The sequence below is a fragment of the Saccostrea echinata genome, unplaced genomic scaffold, assembly GCF_033153115.1.
Source record: "Saccostrea echinata isolate AGI-Se365-2 ecotype Australia unplaced genomic scaffold, CSIRO_AGI_Sech_v1 ptg000002l, whole genome shotgun sequence".
Classification (NCBI taxonomy): domain Eukaryota; kingdom Metazoa; phylum Mollusca; class Bivalvia; order Ostreida; family Ostreidae; genus Saccostrea; species Saccostrea echinata.
The window spans coordinates 21,504,776-21,532,745 of record NW_026889751.1 but is presented as its reverse complement, the minus strand read 5'-3'; the positions used below and the strand labels follow the sequence as shown (position 1 = coordinate 21,532,745).

Here is a 27,970-nt window from a genome sequence, read left to right as displayed (position 1 = left end):
TTTAAAAATATGGCTAGACACGTTTAAATCTGGTAGAATAAATAATGCTGATATATTCCTTTAAGTTTCTCAGGTAAATGTACAAGTCCTTAGATGTGTCAAAGGCAATTCTTTACTATGTATTATCAGTTTACAAGACGGGTGTACATAGTGACCTGATTACAACTGTTTATACTCATTTATAGACATTTTTGCATATATACCGTGAATCATGGCTGTGAATGGGACCGCGGCTTTCAGTCCCAAGGGGGTGGGGGCAGTGGACATCGCGGTCATTGTGATTTATCTGGGCTTCTGTCTGGCAACGGGAATCTGGGTAAGTCTTTCTCTCTCTCTCTCTCGTAAAGTATCAATGATTCACTTGCATATTTGATTTCTTGTATTTTTCAAACAATTACATCATGTACATATCCATATTATTCTCAATTTCTGAATTAAGGGTTTTTAATGTATTAAGATGCAATATGTGTTCAAATGATGTATGTTCAAGTTTATCTTAAGCTTATATACATGTATCATATATTATTACAAAGATTTAAAATTCATCATTTTTATTTTACTTATTTTATTCAAATTTATTAACTTCTTCACTCATTCTGTTTTTCTTTTAATACTTTTATGATACAAAATTCTGAATTTTCATTTCATTTTTTTTCAATTCAATCTGTTTTTAAACACTTAGGTTGGAATCTGTCATATAGGTAATTGCATACAATATATTAAATAAGGCATTATACCCCCTGACCAGTCTGGTGTTGTTTTTTAGGCGACATGGAGGACAAACAGAGGTAGTATTAGCGGCTACTTTTTGGCGGGAAGAGAAATGCTATGGTTTGCTGTAAGAATTTTATATCAGTTATAATAAAAGGGTAAAAACAAAACTAAAATTTGTTCATTTTAACAAATAATTATGAATGACTTAATTCTGGCTCATGAAAGATTCTAGGAAAATGCCAAAATGCCAAAAAAAAAATTTAAAAAGAATATCGATCAGCATTCTAATCCATGCTTGTATGTCAAGTGTTTAACATCAATCCACCCACGTACATGTAACTGGTGCTAATTTGTGAAAGTTAATTTATCATCTTTAAGTTTTCTTCTTTAAGATAGGGGCCTCCCTGTTTTCCAGTAATATTGGAAGCGGGAGTTTTGTGGGTCTGGCCGGTACAGGTGCTGCGTCAGGGATTGCTGTAGCCAGCTATGAACTTAATGTAAGTATCCTATCAAATTACAAATCAAGTATTTAAAAAAAGAGGAAATGTGTTTGCTGATATTTGAGATTTTTTTGTTTTTGATCATACATGTGTATACACTTACTTGTAATTAATATGAAATTACATAATTAATGCACGACGATCAAACAATAGATATAATCGAAATAAACATATCCATTAAATGATGAACCCAATTTTGGGATATTATACAGATGAAATGGTGAACTATAAAAGGAAAAAAAAAATAGTTCGAACAATGCTTAAAGCGACAGTTCGGCTGCAAAATGTGTGCTTTTTCATCCAAATTTACCCAATATGTCATTAAGAAATAAGGTATAAAGTTGATGTAAGCAGTTTGAGAAACAGAAATATTCTCTACTCAAACAAAATTAACGTAATTAGAATCTGCCGGAAAATTAAGGGTCATACGAACTGGAGCAATCTTAGATCTGTTTATTTGTACCACGTGAATTCTAAAACGGCACGTGCCTACACTGTAGAGTTTACAGTTGTAATGAATATTAGGTGAAAGCAATTTTAAAAAAACACAAATTATCATAACTTTCTGATAAAACAATCTAAAATAATAATCGTAAAGATTTTAGTCTGCATTCAGGCGAGGAAGGAAAAACCAACTAATCATACCATGCATACGTTATCGCGGCAAATGTCAAACAAAATATTTTTCTGCACAGTTAAGAAAAGTTAGCATTTCAAATGGCAACAATTTTTATAAGTCAAAGATGTATTTTTTATGTTGAGTTTACACTATTGTTTTTCTTTGAAAGCGACGGAAAAATGAGAAATGATAACAAGTATCAACAAACCTGTCGAATAGAACCTTCGAGAGCCCTGCGTGAGTGTCGCCGAGTTCCCGTTTCTTCCTTATCCAGCGATTATATTAATCCCCAAACTAAAGTTTAGTCAGGAAAGTTGCTTTTTCAAGTTCTATTTTCAGTTTCTTTTTATTTTTAGTCGACTTTGTCAATGTAGCAGGCCTACCCGAGCCTACCGGGATTCCCTCTCTAACCATGCTGTTTTGTTTATGAAAACTACGCATGCGTGCATAGCATGGAATGTGGAACCCCGAACACGTTGCGATGTATATATTTACGTCCCATAAATAACTATTAATTTTAATGAAATAATCCAAATTATTTAATTGTAAAAGTTGTAATTTTCTGAAAGCTTATACATTTATGAGTAGTAAAAAAATTCCAAATCTTGTCGGAAAATTTTATCTAGTCAGTTTTTTGATGAGATGCGCCGTACTGTCACTTTAAAATTTAAAGTACATGTCTTTATACTTAATACATAATAGTCTTACGGCATCAAATTGATTTATCATGGATCGATTTGCTAAACATTTTTAATTGCTAAATTGGTAAAAAATATTATAATACATCCGAAAATTACAGAGTGAGAGATTTCAAAACAAAATACGGTAACAATGTCCATGACGTTAAAAACAGGCTATCTATAAAAAGTAGGATTTGTTGACATAAGTTAACTGCAATATAGGTAGATAAAAAGAGTTAAGAGTAGAGGGTGTTTACCAACATTCGTGTATATTTTACTTCCTAGACTGAAGGTGCACAACAACAAGAAAATTCAGTTTGCTTTGTCATCAATATCTGCTTACTTAATTACTTATCTTCTCCGTGCTTCGGGGGACGCACGAGACGTTTTCAATTTTTGTTGCTAATATGCAAATTAATTTGAAAATTTAACCATAGTAAACGAGCAATATCCCCTACGTTGAGGGTGTTTCAGAAAACATCCAAACCTGAGCGGATCAAGAAATGCCGCAAATTAAAAAAAAGTCTTAACAACGATCAGAACAAAGGCATTATACGTACATACACTATAAATTAACCTTCTTATACGTAAAATTACTTATACCTATTCACTAAAGTTTCTCTTGTAATGTTCCTCTCAATATTCTTATCTGTTCTATAGTTGTCTACTAGAAAATCCCTCATTCCTTGTTCTTGGCTATCCTATAGAGTAGTTGTCTACTAGTATATCCTAATTCCTTGTTCTTGTCTGTCCTATAGTTGTCTACTATTATATTCGCATTCCTTGTTCTTGGCTGTCCTATAGTTGTCTACTAGTATATCCCTCATTCCTTGTTCTTGGCTGTCCTATGGTCGTCTACTAGTATATCCTCATTCCTTGTTCCTGTCTGTCCTATAGTTGTCTATTAGTATATCTCTTATTCCTTGTTCTTGTCTGTCCTATAGTTGTCTACTATTATATCCCCCATTACTTGTTCTTGTCTGTCCTATAGTTGTCTACTAGTATATCCTCATTCCTTGTTCCTATCTGTCCTATAGTTGTCTACTAGTATATCCCTCATTCCTTGTTCTTGGCTGTCCTATAGTTGTCTACTAGTATATCCTCATTCTTTGTTCCTGTCTGTCCTATAGTTGTGTACTAGTATATCCCCCATTCCTTGTTCTTAGCTGCCCTATAGTTGTCTACTAGTATATCCCTCATTCCTTGTTCCTGTCTGTCCTATAGTTGTCTACTAGTATATCCCCTATTTCTTGTTCTTGGCTGTCCTATAGTTGTCTACTAGTATATCCATCATTCCTTGTTCTTGTCTGTCCTATAGTTGTCTACTAGTATATCCATCATTCCTTGTTCTTGTCTGTCCTATAGTTGTCTACTAGTATATCCATCATTCCTTGTTCTTGTCTGTCCTATAGTTGTCTACTATTATATCCCCATTCCTTGTTCTTGTCTGTCCTATAGTTGTCTACTATTATATCCCCATTCCTTGTTCTTGGCTGTCCTATAGTTGTCTACTAATTATATCCCCATTCCTTGTTCTTGTCTGTCCTATAGTTGTCTACTAGTATATCCATCATTCCTTGTTCTTGTCTGTCGTATAGTTGTCTACTAGTATATCTCTTATTCCTTGTTCTTGTCTGTCCTATAGTTGTCTACTAGTATATCCATCATTCCTTGTTCTTGTCTGTCCTATACTTGTCTACTAGTATATCCATCATTCCTTGTTCTTGTCTGTCCTATAGTTGTCTACTAGTATATCTCTTATTCCTTGTTCTTGTCTGTCCTATAGTTGTCTACTATTATATCCCCATTCCTTGTTCTTGTCTGTCCTATTGTTGTCAACTATTATATCCCCATTCCTTGTTCTTGTCTGTCCTATAGTTGTCTACTATTATATCCCCATTCCTTGTTCTTGTCTGTCCTATAGTTGTCTACTATTATATCCCCATTCCTTGTTCTTTTCTGTCCTATAGTTGTCTACTAGTATATCTCTTATTCCTTGTTCTTGTCTGTCCTATAGTTGTCTACTAGTATATCTCTTATTCCTTGTTCTTGTCTGTCCTATAGTTGTCTACTAGTATATCCATCATTCCTTGTTCTTGGCTGTCCTATAGTTGTCTACTAGTATATCCATCATTCCTTGTTCCTGTCTGTCCTATAGTTGTCTACTAGTATATCCATCATTCCTTGTTCTTGTCTGTCCTATAGTTGTCTACTAGTATATCCATCATTCCTTGTTCTTGTCTGTCCTATAGTTGTCTACTAGTATATCCATCATTCCTTGTTCTTGTCTGTCCTATAGTTGTCTACTAGTATATCCATCATTCCTTGTTCTTGTCTGTCCTATAGTTGTCTACTAGTATATCCCCATTCCTTGTTCTTGTCTGTCCTATAGTTGTCTACTAGTATATCCATCATTCCTTGTTCCTGTCTGTCCTATAGTTGTCTACTATTATATCCCCATTCCTTGTTCTTGTCTGTCCTATAGTTGTCTACTAGTATATCCCCATTCCTTGTTCTTGTCTGTCCTATAGTTGTCTACTAGTATATCCATCATTCCTTGTTCCTGTCTGTCCTATAGTTGTCTACTTTTATATCCCCATTCCTTGTTCTTGTCTGTCCTATAGTTGTCTACTAGTATATCCATCATTCCTTGCTCTTGTCTGTCCTATAGTTGTCTACTAGTATATCCATCATTCCTTGTTCTTGGCTGTCCTATAGTTGTCTACTAGTATATCCTCATTCTTTGTTCCTGTCTGTCCTATAGTTGTGTACTAGTATATCCATCATTCCTTGTTCCTGTCTGTCCTATAGTTGTCTACTATTATATCCATCATTCCTTGTTCTTGTCTGTCCTATAGTTGTCTACTATTATATCCCCATTCCTTGTTCTTGTCTTTCCTATAGTTGTCTACTAGTATATCCATCATTCCTTGTTCTTGTCTGTCCTATAGTTGTCTACTATTATATCCATCATTCCTTGTTCTTGTCTGTCCTATAGTTGTCTACTATTATATCCATCATTCCTTGTTCTTGTCTGTCCTATACTTGTCTACTATTATATCCCCATTCCTTGTTCTTGTCTGTCCTATAGTTGTCTACTATTATATCCATCATTCCTTGTTCTTGGCTGTCCTATAGTTGTCTACTAGTATATCCATCATTCCTTGTTCCTGTCTGTCCTATAGTTGTCTACTATTATATCCCCATTCCTTGTTCTTTTCTGTCCTATTGTTGTCTTCTATTATATCCATCATTCCTTGTTCTTGGCTGTCCTTTAGTTGTCTACTAGTATATCCATCATTCCTTGTTCCTGTCTGTCCTATAGTTGTCTACTATTATATCCCCATTCCTTGTTCTTTTCTGTCCTATAGCTGTCTACTATTATATCCATCATTCCTTGTTCTTGTCTGTCCTATAGTTGTCTACTAGTATATCCATCATTCCTTGTTCTTGTCTGTCCTATAGTTGTCTACTATTATATCCCCATTCCTTGTTCTTTTCTGTCCTATAGTTGTCTACTAGTATATCTCTTATTCCTTGTTCTTGTCTGTCCTATAGTTGTCTACTAGTATATCCATCATTCCTTGCTCTTGTCTGTCCTATAGTTGTCTACTAGTATATCTCTTATTCCTTGTTCTTGTCTGTCCTATAGTTGTCTACTAGTATATCCATCATTCCTTGTTCTTGTCTGTCCTATAGTTGTCTACTATTATATCCCCATTCCTTGTTCTTGTCTGTCCTATAGTTGTCTACTAGTATATCCATCATTCCTTGTTCTTGTCTGTCCTATAGTTGTCTACTAGTATATCCATCATTCCTTGTTCTTGTCTGTCCTATAGTTGTCTACTAGTATATCCATCATTCCTTGTTCTTGTCTGTCCTATAGTTGTCTACTAGTATATCCATCATTCCTTGTTCTTGGCTGTCCTATAGTTGTCTACTAGTATATCCATCATTCCTTGTTCTTGTCTGTCCTATAGTTGTCTACTAGTATATCCATCATTCCTTGTTCTTGGCTGTCCTATAGTTGTCTACTAGTATATCCATCATTCCTTGTTCTTGTCTGTCCTATAGTTGTCTACTATTATATCCCCATTCCTTGTTCTTGTCTGTCCTATAGTTGTCTACTAGTATATCCATCATTCCTTGTTCTTTTCTGTCCTATAGTTGTCTACTAGTATATCCTCATTCCTTGTTCTTTTCTGTCCTATAGTTGTCTACTAGTATATCCTCATTCCTTGTTCTTGGCTGTCCTATAGTTGTCTACTAGTATATCCATCATCCCTTGTTCCCTGTAGGTCTCTTTAAGTAACATTATCGTACTAAAGTCTTAGAATTTTCAACAATATTTTATTTACCCAACTCCCTGTATTCTATTTTCCTCATAAAGCAAGGTTACATTGTTTAGAATCTCCGACAACTTTTGATTCGTTAATTACATGTTGAATGTCAGAAATTCAAATTTTGAAACACTTTGAATCAAAAGTTCAACATAAGATAATTGTTAGGGTATATTTTCTTTGTTGATGGTAGATCATTTTCCTTTACCTTTTTTTACAGGGATTATTCTGCCTTTTGATGCTGGGATGGCTTTTTGTCCCTGTTTATATCGCTAGTGGGGTAAGTTTTACGAATACTTGTATTCAATCAAAAAACTTTCATCAATCCCAGAATAGAAATTTGACCGTTTTGTCCAGCGAGTGGTAAAAAAATATTATGTATAAAATACGTACTCCGTTCGTTGTTTCAGGAATGCACGAATTTCAGTTTCACCATCTGATAATTATTTTTTGCTCACCTTAGTTATAAGCTCAAGTGAGCTTTTCTGATCTCCTGTCGTCGGAAGTCCGTCCGTTTAGCTACCCGTATGTAAATATTTCACATTTTTGATGTCTTCAAACAAACTGTCCACAGAGCATCCTTGACTGAAGGAAATTCAAGTTTGCTGAAATAAAGGGCCACGCCCTTACTAGAGGGGAGATAATTATATAAAAGAAATACTAAAAAAAATGGTGGGATTAATTAAAAAATAATCTTTTCAAGAACAACGGGGCCAGAAAAAAATGAAACTTATGTAAAAGCTGCTTGGCATAGTATAGCTTTAAGTTTGCTAAAATCATGGGATAGGGTGGGGCAACAATAGGGGATCAAAATTGAACTTGGGAATATATTTTAAAAATCTTTTAAATTCTTCTCAAATAGGTCATGATAAGTGATATTCTAGGTAATACAGATTCAAGTATGTACAAATCATGGCCTCCAAGGGAGGGGGGGGGGGTGTCGGAGCCGAAATTGGGGATCGAAGGTTTACATGAGAAAATAGAGAATGAAAAAAAAAATTCAAGAACAGAGGGGCCATTCTTAATGATATTAATAAACAATTATCCTCAGGAAGTGCATTTTCAAGCTTTTCAAATCATTGCTTCCAGGGATAAGATAGTGCCACATTAAGGAAACTAACTTTTATATTGATGTGAATTTATAAGAAAAACATATTTATAAATCTACTTCTCAAGAACAGCAGGGCCGTGATACATGTACTTGGAAATAATATAATATAAATGCAGTAGTAGTGCAAATTCAGGTTTGTTCAAATCATGGCCCGAGGTTGGAAGAAACCACGAATCAATAGGGGATCAACGTATTCATAGGAATATATACCTGGTAGGAACGTTTCAATACACTTTTTTTTCAAGAACAACAGAGCCATGATTAGGAATTCTAAAATATGTAAGCATCCTCGGGTAGCAGAGATTCAAGTTTATTCAAATCATATTTTATTTTTTTTTAATCGTCATTAGAACAGCAGGACCAAGGTGAATCATGTTAATGTTGTGGCCCATGGGCCTTTTTTTTTTTTTAGGTCATCTGAGTTTACTCAGGTAACCTATTGCTATCTGTTTTCGTCCGTCGGCGTGCGTCGTCCTTCGTGTGTTAACATCTGAACATTTTCAGTTTCTTTTCTGGAACCACTGAACCAATTTCAACCAAATTTGGCATAGCATATATGTGTGAGGAGGAGTAAAAATTGTGAAATTCATGACCCCTACCCCCTGGGGCCTGAGGGGTGGGACTAAAACCATCAAAATTAATGCAGTCTTTAAAAATTTTCTTCTTTACTCCTGGACATCAAGCAGGCAAACTGTTGGCATGAATGTAATATGCATTGAGCCCTCTACCTAAATTGTGAAATTCATGGCCCCAGGGTCAGGAATTCTAGTGCTAGGGCAGGGCTCTGTTGAATATATAGTGATAATGCATTATTTCTTTAAAAAGCTTCTTCTCTGCTCCTGGATATTATGCAAACAAACAGAATGCATACTTATGATGATGAAAAGTGGCTCTTCCAAAATTGTGAATTTCATGGCCCCAGGGTCAGGGGTTCTGGTGTTAGGGCAGGGCTCTGTTAAATATATAGTGAAAATTCATTATTTCTTTAAAAATTTTCTCTTATCCAGGGCGAACAAAATGAATGCATAGTTATGATAAGTAAGGGTGCCTCTTCATATATTGCGAATTTCATGGCCCCTTGGTCAGGGGTTCTTGTGTTAGAGTGGGGCTATAATGATGACATAGTAAAAACGCAACAATTCTTTGAAAATCTTCTCCTTTTCGCCTGGGTATTAAGCCGATGAACTAAGAGTATACTGTAGTTTCCTAAATATACGCGAGGAATAAATTATCGCGTAATTACGCGAGAAGCTCCACTCGCGAAATAAAATTACTTGCTTTTATTTTTATGGTGCTTTAATGTATGTAAATTCTCTAGAAAAATCACCCATTCGCGAATTATTGTTCTCGCGGTTTGACGCCCTTGGGCCACTTCGCGATATTAAGTACTCGCGTAAAATAAGGAATTTACAGTAGTTATGATATGTAAGGGTGCCTTTTCTAAAATTGTGAATTTTATGGCCCCTGGGTCAGGGTTCTGGTGTTAGGGCGGGGCTCTGTTGAATATATGGTGAAAATGCATTATTTCTTTAAAAATCTTCTCCTTTGATCCTGGGTATTTAGCAAACAAAGTGAATGCATAGTTATGATGAGTAAGGGTGCCTCTTCCAAAATTGTGAATTTCATGGCCCCTGGGTCAGGGGTTCTTGTGTTAGGGTGGGGCTCGTATGATGACATAGTAAAAATGCAATAATTGTTTGAAAATCTTCTCCTTTTCTCCTGGGTATTAAGCCGATGAACTAAGAGTATAGTTATGATATGTAAGGATGCCTCTTCCAAAATTGTGAATTTTATGGCCCCTGGGCACAGGCACTTGTTTCGGTAATAAATTTTTAACCCATAGTGTAATAATAACACAAGGTATCTAACTCCGAATTACACGGAGTACCCCCCTCCCCCAGAATCGCACTCATTTACACTTTCAGAGGAAATACATTGACAAACTGTTTATACCTATGTTTTCTACGATAATTTATCTACACAACCATATATGGCATGCTTGTCTTTATTTTCTTTAGTCTCCGTAAACAGCGTCAAAACTCTGCTCGTCGAGTGGAAAAGTCGAGTTCAACCATGAAATGGTATGTGCTAATCCCGCACAGAGATTTTGAATGGCTAAAAATCTGTTTCTAAAATTACATCGGATAAACATCGTAATGTTTTCAGGGAAAATCAGACATAAACAAGTTCTATTTACTCATGCAATAATTAAACACTGGAATTGAATTTTTAAACCCACTCATTTTTTTATTTTGTTCTCTGTGCGGGATTAGCACATACCATTTCATGGTTGAATTCGACTTTTCCACACGGCGAGCAGAGTTTTGACGCTGTTTACGGAGACTAAAGAAAATAAAGACAAACATGCCATATATGGTTGTGTAGATAAATTATCGTAGAAAACATAGGTATAAACAGTTTGTCAATGTATTTCCTCTGAAAGTGTTCATGAGTGCTATTCTGGGGGAAGGGGGTACTCCGTGTAATTCGGAGTTCGGAGTTAGATACCTTGTGTTATTATTATACTGTGGGTTAAAAATTTATTACCGAAACAAGTGCCTGTGCCCCTGGGTCAGGGGTTCTGGTGTTAGGACAGGGCTCTAATGATTACATAGTGAAATGCATTAATTCATTGATAATCCTCTGCTCTCTTTCTGGGTATTAAGTAACCTTACTAAATTTAAAGTTATGATGAGCAAGTGTGTCTCTTTCGAAACTGTGAATTTCATGGCCTCTGGTTTAAAACATGAACCCAATTTCATTGTGGCAAAGTTGTTGCATGATACTCAGGTGACCTATAAGGCCCGTGGGCCTCTTGTTTTTAAAATACATAAATTAGCCTTTAAATTCGCCATCTTTCAATTTCATTGCTGCACAAAAAATAAATAAAATCAATAAAACGTAATAAAACATAAAATTAAAACATCGCAGCGGAATAAACACATAAACTTGTTTTGTGAAAATGACACGATGATCTATTCATAAACATGCGTTCTTTTTCTCAATTCAACCAATTATAATTTTTAGATAAATTTCAAGCTACAATTTTTACTCTAGATATCTTATAATAATGAAAAGCTACAACCATAAATGGTTATCTTGTAATTTGATCAACATCACTGTTTACAGGTGTATACTTTACCAGAGTACCTGAAGAAGAGATTTGGTGGACAACGTTTACAGATCTACATGTCTGTACTGGCGCTTCTTATCTACATCTTCACCAAAATTTCTGTAAGTCATATTACTTACTAGATATATTTATCCAAACATCCAAACTGATTTTTTTTTAAATTCTGATTATCAATGAAGTAGATAATAAAAGAATGAATATAATATGAGGGATAAAAAAAAGCCGTGATGCTGAGTGACATTTTGTAAATTCTGAGTATAACCCCCCCCCCCCCCAAAAAAAAAGAAAGAAAAACAAAACAAAACAAAACATAAACAAAACTTAAAACAAACAAAAAACTATAAATACAGATGTGTTCAAGATTTAAAATTAAAATTATTGTCTCGTATTTTTAACACCTCCCCCTGCATTTTCTATTTTTGATACAGTTGTTATATTTATCGACAGGTTGACATGTATGCTGGGACAATTTTCATTCAGCAGGCGATCGGCCTTGACCGATACATCGGGGTGGTCATTTTACTGGCTATATCGGCCGTCTACACCATATCAGGTACCAAAGAACTGATACTTTCCTTGTGGACCTAGCTTAAATAGAATTATTGTGCAGAAATATTCTAGGGGTTTAAATTTCGTTTTATCATTCATTAACAAAATTAAATCCGTAACGAAATTAAAATATTATCGTTATTTGTGAAACAATGATATTTAAGTCCCAACTAAATCATTTTTGGATCTTAAATTAATAAAATTTTACAGTAATACATGTATTTTCCCTTAACTTAGCTTATTTTTTGCTGATATTTGGTAATTAACTAGTAATTTACAAGCTTGTAATTTCTTTCAGGTGGACTTAAGGCTGTGATTTATACAGACACTTTACAAACTGTTATAATGGTAGCTGGTGCGATTGTCTTGATGATACTAAGTAAGTATATACAGTCACACCTCGTTATCTCGCACTCGATGGGGTCGAGAAAATCCGAAGATTCTAATATTGAGATTGAAATACAAAATAAATGATGTTGAAATTTCAAATTAACTCACTTTGACGTTCGATGTTCGAGATACGGAAGTTGAGAACTGTATAAATACTAGTAGACATGTTTTCCTTTCAAATTCTACATGGAATCACAAATACAATGTTTTGTCGACAGGTTTTATTGAAATTGGTGGGATAGAGAAAGTATACACAATGTATCCCCAATCAGTACCCTCACCCCTCATCAACGGCTCCGACTGCGGGGTACCACCGTCTGATGCTTTTCATCTTTTCCGGGACGCCGTCACTGGCTCCATTCCATGGCCAGGAAACGTAGTGGGGATCACCATCCTCAGCTGCTGGTACTTCTGCTCCGATCAGGTACTGTAAGAATTTACCCCCTCCCCCACCCCACCCCACAAACCAGTTTGAAGATCAAGAGATGCATTGACTTGCTATTTCTTTGTCTACCACTACAATATTGATATCACCTTTGAAATGATTATGGAATGATTATGGAAATTTCATGATTGGTAGGATGGTATCTTACGACTAGAGGAAGTTAAATGACCTTCTCAAAAGAATTGAAGGTCAAATTTTTTTTGGTCCAGTATCTGAAATTCAAAAACAATAGAAGTCAATACTTCTTGTGTAATCGGAAGGTTTGCATTCTTCCTGGCCCAAGGTCCTTTTGACAAGGCCAGGGTCAAAGAAACCAAAGGTAAAAAAAAAATATTTCCACTAATTAGTAGTTAATTATTTCATGAAGGAAAAAAATTAAAGAAATCTTATCTATGACAAATGTAGCTTTCGAACCAAGGATAATTTATTATCCTGTCCCAAGGTCTCTGGGACACGGTCAAGGTCACAGGTGTATGATGTAAATATTTTATTTCTAGGTAATTATTTTGTGATGGCTATGAAGCATTGGAAGGTATCTGATACACTTGGGCTTTAACCTTAGAGTGTGTCAAAGTCTAATTCATGTAGAAAAGTTTAGTATTGTCCCAACATTGTGCATGCTCAATTTACATAACAATGACAATATAACCGCGAACTTTCTGCTGGAAAAAATACGTGTGTTTATACTTATTTTTATTTAAACCTTACTTGCCTTTTTCAGGTACTCGTTCAGCGTTCTTTGGCCGCAAAGAACATGCACCACGTGAAAGGCGGGTCCATTCTGGCTGCGTACCTGAAGATTTTGCCCCTGTTTACCACAATATTTCCCGGAATGATCAGCAGGATTCTCTACACAGGTACTTGCTGGATTGCGTGAAAAATAAGTCAATGGATTGAGTAAAATGACGATACTCGAAAGAGATTTTAGTTGAGTCCTAATTGTGACTGGATATATAATGCATCATGCACCAACTAGGCTATATACTGTATGTGTACTTAAAAAAGCGGGCTTCATATTTTAGCGGCTTTGGCGCAGACAACGATGCGCTAATTCATGAATTCCGCTAAGAAATCATTCATAAATACAATACACGTCACGGACGTGCATAGCACTAATTCATGATTTCGCCAACAACTCCAAAACCAGTGGCTACGCTGAATTTTGAATACGCCAATTTATGTACACGTACAATATTCATTTATGATCAACATTCAATTACACATTAAACTTTTGACGCGATCTGGTTATAGGTAATTTGAAATGCTCTAAGAAGTGAAAAAAAAAAATTTTTTTTTTTTTAATGTAGATCAGGTGGCATGTGTAGATCCAGAAGTTTGTAAGGCTGTTTGTGATAATGAGGCTGGGTGTACAAATATTGCGTATCCTAAACTTGTGGTGGAACTTATGCCCGAAGGTAAAACGATGAACTACCATAGTCAAAGAAAAAAAACTGAGTGTAATAAATAAAAATAATAATAATAAAAAAGGATATTTAAAGCAACTTAAGCAGACCCGACACCAAAATCTATAGTTCCCTACCGGTGAATCTCGAGGGCGTTATAGATTTCTTCTCTGTGTGTCTATCTCTTTGTCAGTCAATCTGTACCACCTAGTTTTTGGATTTTTTTTTTCATTGAAAAAATTAGCTTAATGACTAAAGTAACCTCCTTTTGATTTTTAAGGACATTGGCAAGTCAAGGTTTTCCGGAGAAAAAAGGTTTAATACATGGGTTTTTTCACTTATGAAATAGTGATTGAGAGTGATCTCCCGTGTAGAATTCTCTATGCGGTGAAAACCAATAAAGCGTATGTTTACAGAGGTAAACAAAAGCACGTGCACTTCCTTCAGCGGGTAGAATCATCTATACAGCAAGAAAGAAAAGTAGTAATGGCTTTGTTGTAAATTGTATTCAGGGGACAAAGTAGCCAACAGGTCGTCATTTACCATAATTATGCTCTGTATGCTGGGAAGGGCAAAGATGTGACATGCTGAAAGGTAGACCGACTGAGATCAGTTCTCAGGTTGTATGAAGGAAGCAGCATTTAGTAACTACGAATAAAATTTGAAATAAATCCTTTCCAATATTTTTATGACAATGTGTTTCAATCAATTCAGTCAATTACATAATAGAATCAATCAACCAGTCTGACTCTCTTGACCGTTATGAATAATATGTAATTATAGCTGTGAAGGGAAGTAACTCAAAAATAAAGATTGGTGCCGGTATGTCCTTGCCTTGTTTCTATATATACATTTTCAGCCAAAATATCTTGAAGTCACAGAAAATGAAGAGACAATAATGTATATAATACAAAAACTAAATGAAATAAGTGGGTTTTGGAGAAATATTATGGTGAAAAATTTTGTAGCTCCGTTTTATCAACATTTTACACAGGAAATGCATTGAGAATTGCAAAAACACTGATTTGACAAAATCTAAAAAAGAAGACTGGCTTGGTAGGTTAAACAATCCAGAATAAAGCCTGTTTATTACAATTAAACCTACTCAAGAATTTTTGAAAAATTCTATACAATAACCAGGAACCTTGCCAATGTCCTTAATTAAGTCAAAAGATCAAGGTGAAAAATTTGTATCTTGCGTAAAATGGTTTCTGGGTGAGATAACTTTAGTTATCATTGAGGTTTTCATTGAAATTTTATATCCTTAGTCAACATGACTTCAAAAATCGCCTATTGATTTTGATGTCAAAGACCAGTGTCTTAGATTTATGTACATACATACATACATACATTGTTTTTAGATGATAACTTAGATCCCTATCGACCAAAGGCTAAAGGCTGAAATATCAAGGTTGACCTTTTTTTCTACTTTCGATGTGATCGGGAGGTAGTGAATTCGAATCTCGGCCGCGACTGACCTAAGTCGATAAAAATGGGTAGCAACTGTTCCTTCGCCATGCGCTCGGCACTTTGAAGTGAAAGTTGCGGGTCCTTCGGATGAGACCTTAAAAACCGAGGCCCCGTGTGGCGGCAGGCGTTGGCACGATAAAGGTCCCTCACTGCTCAATAGCCCTGAGTGCCGAGTAGAGGTCAAAATTTGAAGCCCTTCACCGGAATATGGTGACGTCTCTATATGAGTGAAAAATTCTCGAATGGGACGTTAAACAGCATACAATCAATCTACTTTCGATTTCTCCATCCGCACATGTTTTCAGTTCTTTCACCCTTTTTTCCTTAAGTCGGGGAGATATGTTTACTGAATTAGCTTGTTTTGACAGAATTACAGCCCACACCTGTAGGGGACTCGGTAATGCATATGCAGTACTCTCAGAAAAATGCTAGCGCTTGTTTTCTGAACAAGATGTGGTGACATACAGTCAGAATGTACAATTATACGCTAAGTATTTGATTATAATAGTACAATTTTATTTTCTGTGCATTTCTTAGTGCATCTCTTTGTTTATATTGGAAATGACAATGCCAGTATAAATACGTGTAATTTACATGAAGATTGGCGAATCATTAGCTTATTGTAGGAATACCATGCCTTTTACTTATGATCATCTTATTAAAAGCAATGTAAACAAGTCAGTGATAATAATACAGACATTACACTATTGTAGATATGTCTAGGTGCATATCGTAATGTTTTTATAACATTGATTCATCTCTAATAAGTAAAAGGTCGTTACACTTGCACGAAGTTAAGCGATGTTGTATATACTTGGGATTTTTGGCCGAAATTATCTTATTTTCTCTATAGATAAACAGTTCTTATATTTTCATACATAATTTAGCTTTGGTTGAAGTCAAGTTCAATTACATATCCTATTTACATTAGTCAACATTAGTGGAAGACAAATGAAATTATGAAATGCAAAGGGTGGGAGTTGTTGATGTAATTTTTGGTTTGTTTGTTTGTTTTTTTATTTTTGCTTTCTTAAAAAAAATAGTGTGATACAATTTCATGACATCTGTACAAAGTTCTATTTTGACCACATTTTGATGCCAATTTTTAGGTTAAAATTATTAAGTTGAACTCTAATACATTGATGTAAATATCTGGTAAGAGAGCTCAAAACACCAGTAAATTTTGAAATGATTGCCATTTTCAGAAAAAAAATGATATATCGTCTTAGTGTAAAGTTAAAATCGTAGTTTTATTTTTAAACAACAAGAAGTATTTAATTCTACAATGATATCTTGCCGCTCTTTGAGCTTGAAAATTGCATTTAATTCAGCATTTTGTAAGATAAAACGAGAATCGAACTGAAGAATACCTGTAGGATTTAGAAAATTGAATAATGTATACCCTGATATTTTTAATTTCATAGTAAAATATTAATTATAGAAATAATCAGGCATAGTAAAATTTAACAAAAATAATGAATGTACTTTAGAAATTGTCGTATGAATATAAACATTGAAGTGAGCAGTATATCTCCTGATGAATAGATGGATTATACAGAAGAAAATGTATGGCTGGACCGGGAATCGAGCCCAGAAGCCCTGCATTACTAGTCAGGGGTCTACCAACTGAACTATCCATGGCACAGATCATTTCACAAGAAACATGTTTTGATCAAACCATCTTACAATTCCGTTTTGTTGCTCTGAAAAAAAAAGCGAAAACAAATGACAAACATTTTTATGAAATTTTTCAGGTTTGAAAGGTCTGATGTTGGCAGCCATGATGGCAGCGCTAATGAGTTCTCTGACGTCAGTATTTAACAGTTCCAGCACGCTCTTCACCATGGATATCTGGAAGCGCCTGCGCCCAGGATCTACTGAGGGAGAACTGCTGGTAGTGGGCAGGTAAATAAAGCACGCCCACATTACGTCATTCATTTGTATTTGAAGAATTTCAGCAGATAAAAAAATAACTTTTATGTTCGCTTAATATTAATAGCCGTGTTATAATATGAAAATGCAATTGCAGATATAATTTTGTTTTTATCGAAAAATGTGTAGGCGTAGAGAGATTTTTGCAACATACTTTACTTTAAATTGTATACCAACTTTATTCAAGGTTATGCATTAATCATAAGTGAATGAAAAAAAAAAATAGACTGATAAATCTATCTTTGAAATGATTAATAAATGATGCTTATCTTGAGTTTCTTTATTAACCAATTCAAACATAAATCGTGGGTGAAGAGGGTATTTAATTACTAACCTTGATGCGTTCACATCCTGCTATTTTTTAAACTTCTCTCGATCTCATTGGGTTCTAGCTAGATACTGGTATGAGAGCCTTAATTTTCTCTCTCGTTCCATTTGTGTGAATGATGCTTTTTTACATGCTGAATTGTGTTGAAGAATAGGTCAGACAATTGTTTAATATGAAGGACCTTGACACTTTGTCAGAATGGATAAAAAGTATAAGGTGGATATTTAAATCTACTAAATACAGTGAGGATTAATCAGGAATCTTTGAATACCAAAAAGGAACTTTTAAATCGGTCTTTCGTAAAAATATTCTGATTCTAAAACTCTGATGTTCATATTAAAAAGATGCTGGAGTTCCTACATGTAACTGACAGTATCTACATGTCAGGGTTGGGGTCAATTACTTTGAAATGTAATTAAATACTTTCAAATACATTGAAAATTTTCTCAATTACTTGCAATTACAATTACATTGATTTTTACTAATGTAATTAATTACTCTCAATTACTTAGGAGGATGTAATTAAATACATTTCAATTACTTTTGTTTCACTTTCAAAAATCTTGAAGAACAAAATACTTGTAAATTTAAGGTAGGGGGAATATTTAAAATAATGTCAGGTGCCTCTGATGTTTGTGTGTTTCATCAACACAAGACCTAGTCCTACATGTACATTTATCAATTGACTGCCATTATGAAATTTGATTAAAAACGAGTTTTCAAGAGTTTATGAATAAACCATAAAATACTTTTTAAATTATTTCAGCTACAGGTAGGCAAGCTAAACACATTGCAAATTTAAGCAATTTTCATACAATAAATAATACTTGTTATATGTAATAACCATTTCAGACACCAAATGTATATAAAGATCTGTTTATAATAAATGTTAAAATAGTGATTCAATATATATTTCTTTTCTGAAGTATATAAATAGTAGAGCATGCTTAATAGTATTTAATGAATCACTATCTTTGAATTTAAACAAAGCATGGTGTAAAATTATATAGAACTTGGACGGTTGTTTTTATAGCAATTTACAGCTGGGAGTTAAAGGGCAACAAGGCAGATATTAATGACACATTAAATTATCTTCCATTCTTTTTGATAATCAAGCATCAAAAATCTGAAATGTTTTCATGCCTAAACAAGTGAGTGGTAGAACAAAATTTTTGATAAACATTAAATTAGTATTAATGTTTAATGTGCATTATGATTATAAAACAATTAAACTAATATTTTTATAAACAAGCCAATATATCAAATTAAAAGTGTAAGATTTTGAAAAACAGAAGGGCTTCTTTGAATAAATCAAAATAACTGTAAAAATGTGATTGTGTTGGAAATATTTTCCTATTAAATACACATAATATGTATTATGTAAAGTAATTGAAATGTAATTGAAAAGTAATTGAAATTACAGGGGTTTTTTTTCAATGTAATTAATTATATTCAATTACAAATAATTGAAAAATTGGTCAATTACAAAATACTTCCAATTACTTTGAAAAATATAATTAATTACACTCAATTACAATTACTTTTTTCAATAATCCCATCCCTGCTTCATGTACATGTATATATACACTGTAGTCTTTGGAGACCGGTTCTTCCAGCAATCTGTTGGAAATTCCTACGGTTATACATGAAAATGTGTTCCTTTATTTGAGGACCTGTTTTTTATATTCTTATGAAGCAGAATTTGTTCAAAATTTCTTAATGAAAAGAAAACATTTGCTATGGCCCTTAATTCGACATTTAGATGTATCTATGGCGTTTTATCAATGAACAATACTCATTTTCATTCATATGTTGATGGACATATCCAATTAACTCGAAATAAATGATGTTTGTGCATCCCTGTTAATTGGAAGCACAAGAGAATATTCATCGTACGATCAATTTTTAAGTCAAGACAGGCTACTTACAAATAAGTTGAAGTTACAAGAATATCAACAAACTCATCATACTTCAACATTTCATAACTTCTTTGGCCGTTACAATGACTTTAATTAGTTTACAAGAAAACAACCTGTCGCTAAGTCAAAAGTTGACTGATGTTTCAAAACAAATTGTTTGACTTATTTCCATTTTGATCTGTCTACGGGATACTTGGTTTATTTGATCAAGACAGCTCACGGTGGGTGTGACCGATCGACAGGGGACGCTATATGTCACCTGATACCATTCCTTGTGTTTCCAGGAATGTGTATTTACTCTGCACTTAATTTGATTGGATTTTTAGACTTGATTATTGTTTGTTATTTTCACATTTCTTGCTTTACCACATACAAAATTTAGGTCAAATAAGTAAATAATATCTATAAACTCTGCCCCGAATGATGCATGGATATATGATCAAACACATAAAATGGTGAATATAACGAATTGTGATCAATATCAGGAAAAATATCATAAATCCTGCAAACAATACAAAACGGGGGAAAACGGACCCCTCAGTGGAAACAACAAAGGTGGGGTCATATCCCTAGGAGGAGTAAGCATCCTCCGTCACATCTGCCATGAACCCTCTGTTTTGATCAGGTAATCGGATTGATCCATAGTAAAAATTAGCGTAAAAACAATATGACATATTGTGTCAGTCCAAATACGACCCAACGATAGGATGTGTTTGCAGATAAGGTTTAAATTCAGCGAAACTTAAATTTACGGACATCTATTTTCCTCGCGTGAATTTTACAAGTCCAGTGGACATGATTTCTGAATGACCTTTATTTTTTAGAGTCTTTATTTTAATCCTCGTGGTGATCAGTGTAGCATGGATCCCTATTTTATCAGCATCTCAAGGTGGACAACTCTTTAACTACATCCAGGCTGTCACCGGTTATCTAGCTCCGCCAATCTTGTCACTTTTTCTGTTGGCGATATTTTGGAAGAGAACCAATGAACCCGTGAGTGGTCTTAGTTTATTCTACAAATTCGAACGCTACGTCTCAAACTTTAATCATTTTTTAAATCAAATTTAGGCACTTACATAAAGATCTGCGTATTGGATTCTTCACTGTGATCCGAAGTTTGTTAGCCATTTACAGAAAGATAGAGATGTCTATCAATATGGGGTTGAATGAGCTAGACTAAGTTCAGAATTTTCCATTGCCCGCATAAAAATTTAACATACATAAAATGCATTAAAAGACGAATATTCAACAACAGACATCCAGTACATTACATAATTTTCTAATATTTTTAATCTATTATCCAGTGGATGTTTCATGAGTTTGAATTTCCTATTGACAATATATCACGTCGTTATGAATAAATTATGTTTGGAATAAGTGTTTAACTGTACTATTAAATCACATCGTAGTGTTATGATCTCTAATGTGAGAGAGGTACATGATTGTTCACAAATCGAATTGATTTAAGCAAGGCAAATATGATTTATCAGAGTATTAAGACAGTAGTGAAATAATGAGTTGTATTTTGACATGTGCATATTATGAATCCTCTGATCTTAGAAAAAAATATAATATACTAGTATAGTATTACATGTACTACAATTTCTGACCGACTCGAAACAACAATCATTGAGCAATTACATGTATCAATAACTGAAAGTTTTTTTTTTGTTTTTGTATGTGCAGGGAGCATTCTGGGGATTACTTATCGGTTTGATGGTGGGAGTGATCAGAATGGGACTGGACTTTGGCTATGGCAGTCCAAAATGTGGAGAGGAGGAATTCAGACCCGCCATCATCTCCAAAGTGCACTTTCTCCACTTCACAATCATCCTTTTCTTCCTCAGCCTCTTCGCCACGATAATAATCACGCTCCTTACTGATCCTATTCCAGATAAACACGTGAGTATCAATTAAAACAGGATAATAATCACTCTCCTTACTGATCCTATTCCAGATAAACACGTGAGTATCAATTAAAACAGGATAATAATCACTCTCCTTACTGATCCTATTCCAGATAAACACGTGAGTATCAATTAAAACAGGATAATAATCACTCTCCTTACTGATCCTATTCCAGATAAACACGTGAGTATCAATTAAAACAGGATAATAATCACTCTCCTTACTGATCCTTTTCCAGATAAACACGTGAGTATCAATTAAAACAGGATAATAATCACTCTCCTTACTGATCCTATTCCAGATAAACACGTGAGTATCAATTAAAACAGGATAATAATCACTCTCCTTACTGATCCTATTCCAGATAAACACGTGAGTATCAATTAAAACAGGATAATAATCACTCTCCTTACTGATCCTATTCCAGATAAACACGTGAGTATCAATTAAAACAGGATAATAATCACTCTCCTTACTGATCCTATTCCAGATAAACACGTGAGTATCAATTAAAACAGGATAATAATCACTCTCCTTACTGATCCTATTCCAGATAAACACGTGAGTATCAATTAAAACAGGATAATAATCACTCTCCTTACTGATCCTATTCCAGATAAACACGTGAGTATCAATTAAAACAGGATAATAATCACTCTCCTTACTGATCCTATTCCAGATAAACACGTGAGTATCAATTAAAACAGGATAATAATCACTCTCCTTACTGATCCTATTCCAGATAAACACGTGAGTATCAATTAAAACAGGATAATAATCACGCTCCTTACTGATCCTATTCCAGATAAACACGTGAGTATCAATTAAAACAAGATAATAATCACGCTCCTTACTGATCCTATTCCAGATAAACACGTGAGTATAAATTAAAACAGGATAATAATCACGCTTCTTACCGACCCTATTCCAGATAAACACGTGATATCAATTAAAACAAGATAATAATCACGCTCCTTACCAATCCTACACCAGATAAACACGTGAGTATCAGTTAAAACAAGATAATAATCACGCTCCTTGTGGATCCTATTCCAGATAAACACGTGAGTATCAATTAAAACAGGTAAATAATCCTGCTCCTTACCGATCCTATTCCAGAAGAACACGTGAATATCCATTAAAACTTTGTCCACGGCGTTTAATTTCATTCTACCCAAAGATATACATTGTATTTTTTTAAAGTCCATATGAGTCGCAAGTACGAAAGCCCAGAAGGCTCATTCGAGATTCGAGTTTCAAAATACGAGATTCGAAATTCGAGATTCGAAATTCGAGTTTCGAGATTCAAGATCCAAAATAACCAATCAAAAGGCGGATTCAATATTTGATTACTCCCCTTTATTAAGTTTTTACTATCAACAAATCACCGAATATATTGATAACAGATGGGTTATTTGCTTAATTAATAATGCAAGAAAAAATGTTATATGTATTAAAACAAAATAGAAATGAGTTTTGGTAACGTTTTGTAATATATACATACATATATATATATATATATATATATATATATATATATATATATATATATATATATATATATATATATATATATATATATATATATATATATATATATATATATATATATGATTTTATTTTCCTCATTAAACAAGACAATAGATACATATATAGAATATTATATGGTCTTATCGTTGAACTGCGAAATTAGAATGCATGTCGATAAATTATTTAATATGCATATTGATAAGGGAGAAAATTATTATTGATATGAAATGCTAACGATTGTCTTTACACCGCACAGAAATTTAATTAAGGATACATTTCATTACATGTAAGGGTGAATTTGTGCAGTTAGACTGATCTACTATTTGATATGGAATAAAATAAATTCCAGTCTGTATTGTTTATATGATTTTTAATTAATTCAAGTATTCAAAGCCTTAATTGAAAACTCAATTTTTATGTATTTCTCCTTGTGGCGTATATTCCCTTCGGCTAATGTGTAAGCTAATGTGAGGTCACAGATTTCACCTAAAGCGCATATTATTGCCGAATTGCGGATAGGCAAGGAGGGAGTCGTCCTCTCTCAATAGAAGGGGGGGGGGGGTCGGAGGCCCACTTTCTGCGATCTTGGAGACATCTATCATTGTCATTTTTCAAGTGAATATAATTATAAATCATTTAAACGTGTTTTTATGATCTTCACGACCACTTGTAATAAAATTGAGAAATTTTAAAATCCTTACACAGTGCATGGAAAGTGTGGAAACTTCTTTACTGAATAATCTAAATATAATTTTTAAAATGTTTTATGATTGACTCCCTACTAACCCAAACATATTAGTAGACTCCTGTTGATTTTTAATAGTCTGATATCGATTTCAAGGTAACATTTCAATTTTAGATTTAACCAGCTATAAAAATCAAAAGTTTTGTATACTGTAAAAATTGGATAGGTATAAAAGTGTGGATTGTAAAAATACTTTTATTGCATTTAATGAAAATATATTCTAGTAACTGGTAAATGAATAAGATTTATGCCAACTTTCCCCCATTTTTCAACCAAATACATGTATAAATAAATATTTTTTTGCATCAAGAAAATGATGTGTAGGCTACAGCCTTTTTGCCTTTATGAAATATACACCATTGGGAAAGCGAACGCGATTTTTGTTTATCACTACTACGATATCTTTTAAGATTTTCTGTGTACACTAAAAAGGCATACATGAACTAAGTAATTTTAATACATGTACGTACTCATTTAGGCTATACGATTTTTTCAAAATCCTTAAGGTGTATAGAGGGTGCATTTTTTTGTTAAAATAATTAATTTTTTTTATCATTATTACATACTTTTATATCTTTTTTTCTCTATGGCCATTACATCATGTATTGAAACTTGTGTATTGATTGGTTATGTATCTTGCGAGACCCGAGCGGTTTCCTTATCAATAATTATCGAATATATAATTATTTTGCTGAATGTTGATAACCGAACATTTGTCTACCGTTGTAATAAAATAAACAACATAGCCTTAGGACGCTGGGCATGTGTCTCCCCCCCCCCCCTCCCCTCCACATTCCCCTTATATTTTTTACCGATATAATTTACTATAGAAAAATAGCAACTTTATCCTTGTGTCCTTTCAAAAATAACGTCTAATAACCTTGATAACCCCTTTTTTTTTGGGGGGGGGGGGAGGGGGGCTTTACAGTGATTATTTATTTATTTTTATTTCCTACGGGCCTGAACAAAGAGAAATCATTATCTTTATTAAGCATGTATATTTCAGCCATCCGTACATGTACTTATGGGTCTGTCTCTTGGTTTCACAAACTTGGTCACTGGTCACTTTCTAGTCCGAAGTACCTGACGTTTTCCTGGCTTTTTTTCCTGGCACCTTAAATATCAAAATCGTAAAAAAGCCAGGAAAAAGTCAGATATTTCGGACTAGTCACTTTCTTACACCTTGTCACAAACTATATCCACTGTTGAAACCCGTATTACTAATTATTATTGATCGCTAGTCACTTGTTTTATTGCACACTTAACCTTGAAACCCGTATTAGTCACTGGTCACTTTGTAATACCTTGTTACAAATTATATCCTCTTTGAAACCCGTAGTACAATTTATCATTAATCGCTAGTCACTTGTTTAATTGCACACTAATAATTCTCATTCACCCCCTACCTTTGATCTTTGAATCCGATTAACAATATTTATTATTATGACATCAAACATGTAAACAAAGTAAATAATACGATATAGATATTCTTGATATAAATCTATTATAATATTTAAGAAGTTACAATATAAATTTAAGCATATTTTACAAACCAAAACCCAATATTTTTTTCTAATTTCGTTCTGATACATATAACACTCTTTCTTGCATTGTAATATAATCAAATGACCTCTTCGGTTTGAATATATTCAACGATTTTTTGAAGGTCAAAACATAGCAAAGGGGAGTAATTGAATCTTAAACCGCCTTTTGATTGGTTAGTTTGGATGTTGAATCTCGAAACTCGAATTTCGAATCTCGTATTTCGAAACTCGAATCTCGAATGAGCCTTCTGGGCTTTCGTACGCAAGAGACATTTAACATACAAACAATCTATATAAAAAGTAAGCATCAAAAGGCATCAGCATAAGCATTACATAGTTCGAATCCATCCATTTTACCTTCCCTTCACAGTGCTATCTACTTTCATCCCGATGGCGATTGTAAGATAAGGATCCACGTCTCTATTGTTAAAAAATCTCCATCATAGTAAATAGTCTTCATGATCGTAAATATTCTCCTGTAATTAACCTGAGGTTTCTTAATGAAGGAATCATCCGATCATTTTGTTGCAAGAGTAATATGTGTGCCTAGATAAATATTTTTTTTATCATGATATCACCGTGTGTTTTGAAGGAAAATCTTTCCCATATGATTTGAAAAATCTCCATCTCTGTCATTGTAATGATTATTTCTCTGTTACTCTAAAAATCGTTTTCTTTTAATGACATTGCTTGCGTTTTGAATGTTTGAAAGGATCAACTCTTTGCACGGAAAGATTATCTTACATAATGATAGAAGCCATCCCTCTATTACTATCACCCGTCATCGCGATGTCCTGATTGTTTACTGTGGTCACACAATCATTTTCATGATTGTAGGAATCGTCCTGTCTATCATTATTAAAAGGATCCTTACTCAAAGAACCTTCCAACTTTTTCTTCTTGTAATCTCACTGATGGTCTTTTTATTATGTATTTTAAAAGATACAAATGCATACTTTTCCTCGAAGCAACTCTTTTTAGGGGACATTTTTTCTTACAAAGTAATTATTTTCTTTCGTAAATGTGTTTCCTTGATTAACATCAGTTTTTTGTATTTTTCTATTAACCAAAAGATTTTCTCTCTGATCTTACAATAGTCATTTTTGTTTTTGCTGAAAAGATACTATTTCTATGTTTTTATCCATTGTTCACTTCTTTTTTACCTTTATGGGGTCCTCCCTGCAGGAAACTTGCCGATAATAATATCAATGAGTTTATCGAACTTCTTGTGTATCATACTGGTAAAACTTCCCTTTTCTGCTTAAGAGCTTTTTAGTCTTTCTGAATTTCTTTTGTTCGATTTAACCAGTCAACATTTCTATGTTCTTACATCCTTTCATCTTTATAACCTTCAGGAGTGTGGGGTTTTTTTTTGTCTTACCGTTCATCTTCTGGCTCAGAAACGGTCAAGAATTTCTTCTTCCAATTTACTTGAAGACCATCTTCTACCACCAACCATCCTCGCTAAGAGGTATTTTTGCAAGCTTACCGATTGCCTTTGTGTTCACTGTTGTTAGACGGATTGTCATTTCCTCAGTCTTACCTATTGTCTTCAATATTTTCCCATTTCAATTTCTTGTGCAATTCACCGCTGCAAAAGAATGCTCTACATGCCTTTCCAACCTTGCGTAAATGGTTTCCTACATGGACAGGTCATGGAAGACATCACTTTCTAAAGCAACCTTTAATTATTTGAAATAATAGATCTGATATGAAATGTACATTCAAAAAACAAACACACTACCTTTTAATTTCATTTGCGATTCTTTCATTCGAATGTTTTTGGTGATTCTCAAGGTGGATCTGCCCGTCGTTTGTTTTGCTTTCACGATACCCGAAAAATACACTTGTTCACGGAAAACAAACATTTGGTATATAATCATCTTTGCTAAATTCGCGAAGATTCGTCTCACGAAAAGGAAAGGTGGATTACAGTATTTGATTTGTATTTTCTCTGTAGTTAATCCGTTTGACTTGGTGGTCACGTCACAGCTTCCAAGAGAGAGAACCGTTTAAGGAGGAGTTGGAGTTCAACAACTTGTCAACGTCACTTCAAAACGAGAATATGGCATCGAAGAAAGAAGGCAAGTTTAAAATAAAGACAAAAATATTAAAACAGAGATAAATAATGGTTGACAAGTTTAGGATTGAATTTTGGCAGCGTGAATGAAGTTGAAATAGTTTATTTTTCTTGTATGTTCTTTTTTTATCAGTTAAAATGACGAAGTGGCGTCATGCGTTATATATAATTTGTGGATATGAGCCGCCCAAACCAGTGACGGCCACTGAGGCGGAATTAGCCGAACATAAACGACTTTTAACGAGCATTACAGAAAAAGGAAAATGGAAGTGGTTTGTGAACATTAATGCTATCATCCTTATGACGATAGGAATTTTTCTGTGGGGATTCTTCCATTAACGTTGAGGATTTTAATGAAGAGTATTATTGCAATCTTTTAGTGACTCTTACATTGTATTTATAAACATATTTATGTACGTGATTCGTGATTCTGATTATAGTAAATACTTTAAAACATTAGACTTTCTTCAATATTTTATCCAGATCAAAAGATGGTTTTATATATATATATATATATATATATATATATATATATATATATATATATATAGATAGATAGATAGATAGATAGATAGATAGATAGATAGATAGATAGATACTAGTAGATAAATAGATAGATAGATAGATAGA

At 33.8% G+C, this 27,970-nt stretch overlaps 1 protein-coding gene across 1 annotated transcript; it reads left to right on the top strand.

Moving 5' to 3' along the window:
• Positions 1 to 73: 73 nt before the first annotated feature.
• Positions 74 to 27,796, top strand: LOC133174477 (sodium/glucose cotransporter 4-like). The gene is made up of 15 exons (XM_061309603.1): positions 74 to 316; positions 767 to 838; positions 1,107 to 1,211; positions 7,074 to 7,133; positions 11,094 to 11,198; positions 11,545 to 11,650; positions 11,945 to 12,025; positions 12,255 to 12,460; positions 13,203 to 13,338; positions 13,789 to 13,896; positions 17,109 to 17,259; positions 20,358 to 20,526; positions 21,220 to 21,435; positions 27,221 to 27,344; positions 27,474 to 27,796. The coding sequence occupies exons 1-15, from the start codon at positions 212 to 214 to the stop codon at positions 27,677 to 27,679; spliced, it is 1,950 nt and encodes a 649-aa protein (XP_061165587.1). The 5' UTR covers positions 74 to 211; the 3' UTR covers positions 27,680 to 27,796.
• The last annotated feature ends 174 nt before the right edge of the window (positions 27,797 to 27,970 follow it).

Bases quoted from the DNA above. Each gene is read 5' to 3' on its own strand.
- LOC133174477 (XM_061309603.1), top strand. From the start codon at position 212: ATGGCTGTGAATGGGACCGCGGCTTTCAGTCCCAAGGGGGTGGGGGCA. The intron at 11,199-11,544 runs GTAAGTCATATT...ATTTATCGACAG, and splicing joins ACATCTTCACCAAAATTTCT to GTTGACATGTATGCTGGGAC. The intron at 12,026-12,254 runs GTAAGTATATAC...TTTTGTCGACAG, and splicing joins GATTGTCTTGATGATACTAA to GTTTTATTGAAATTGGTGGG.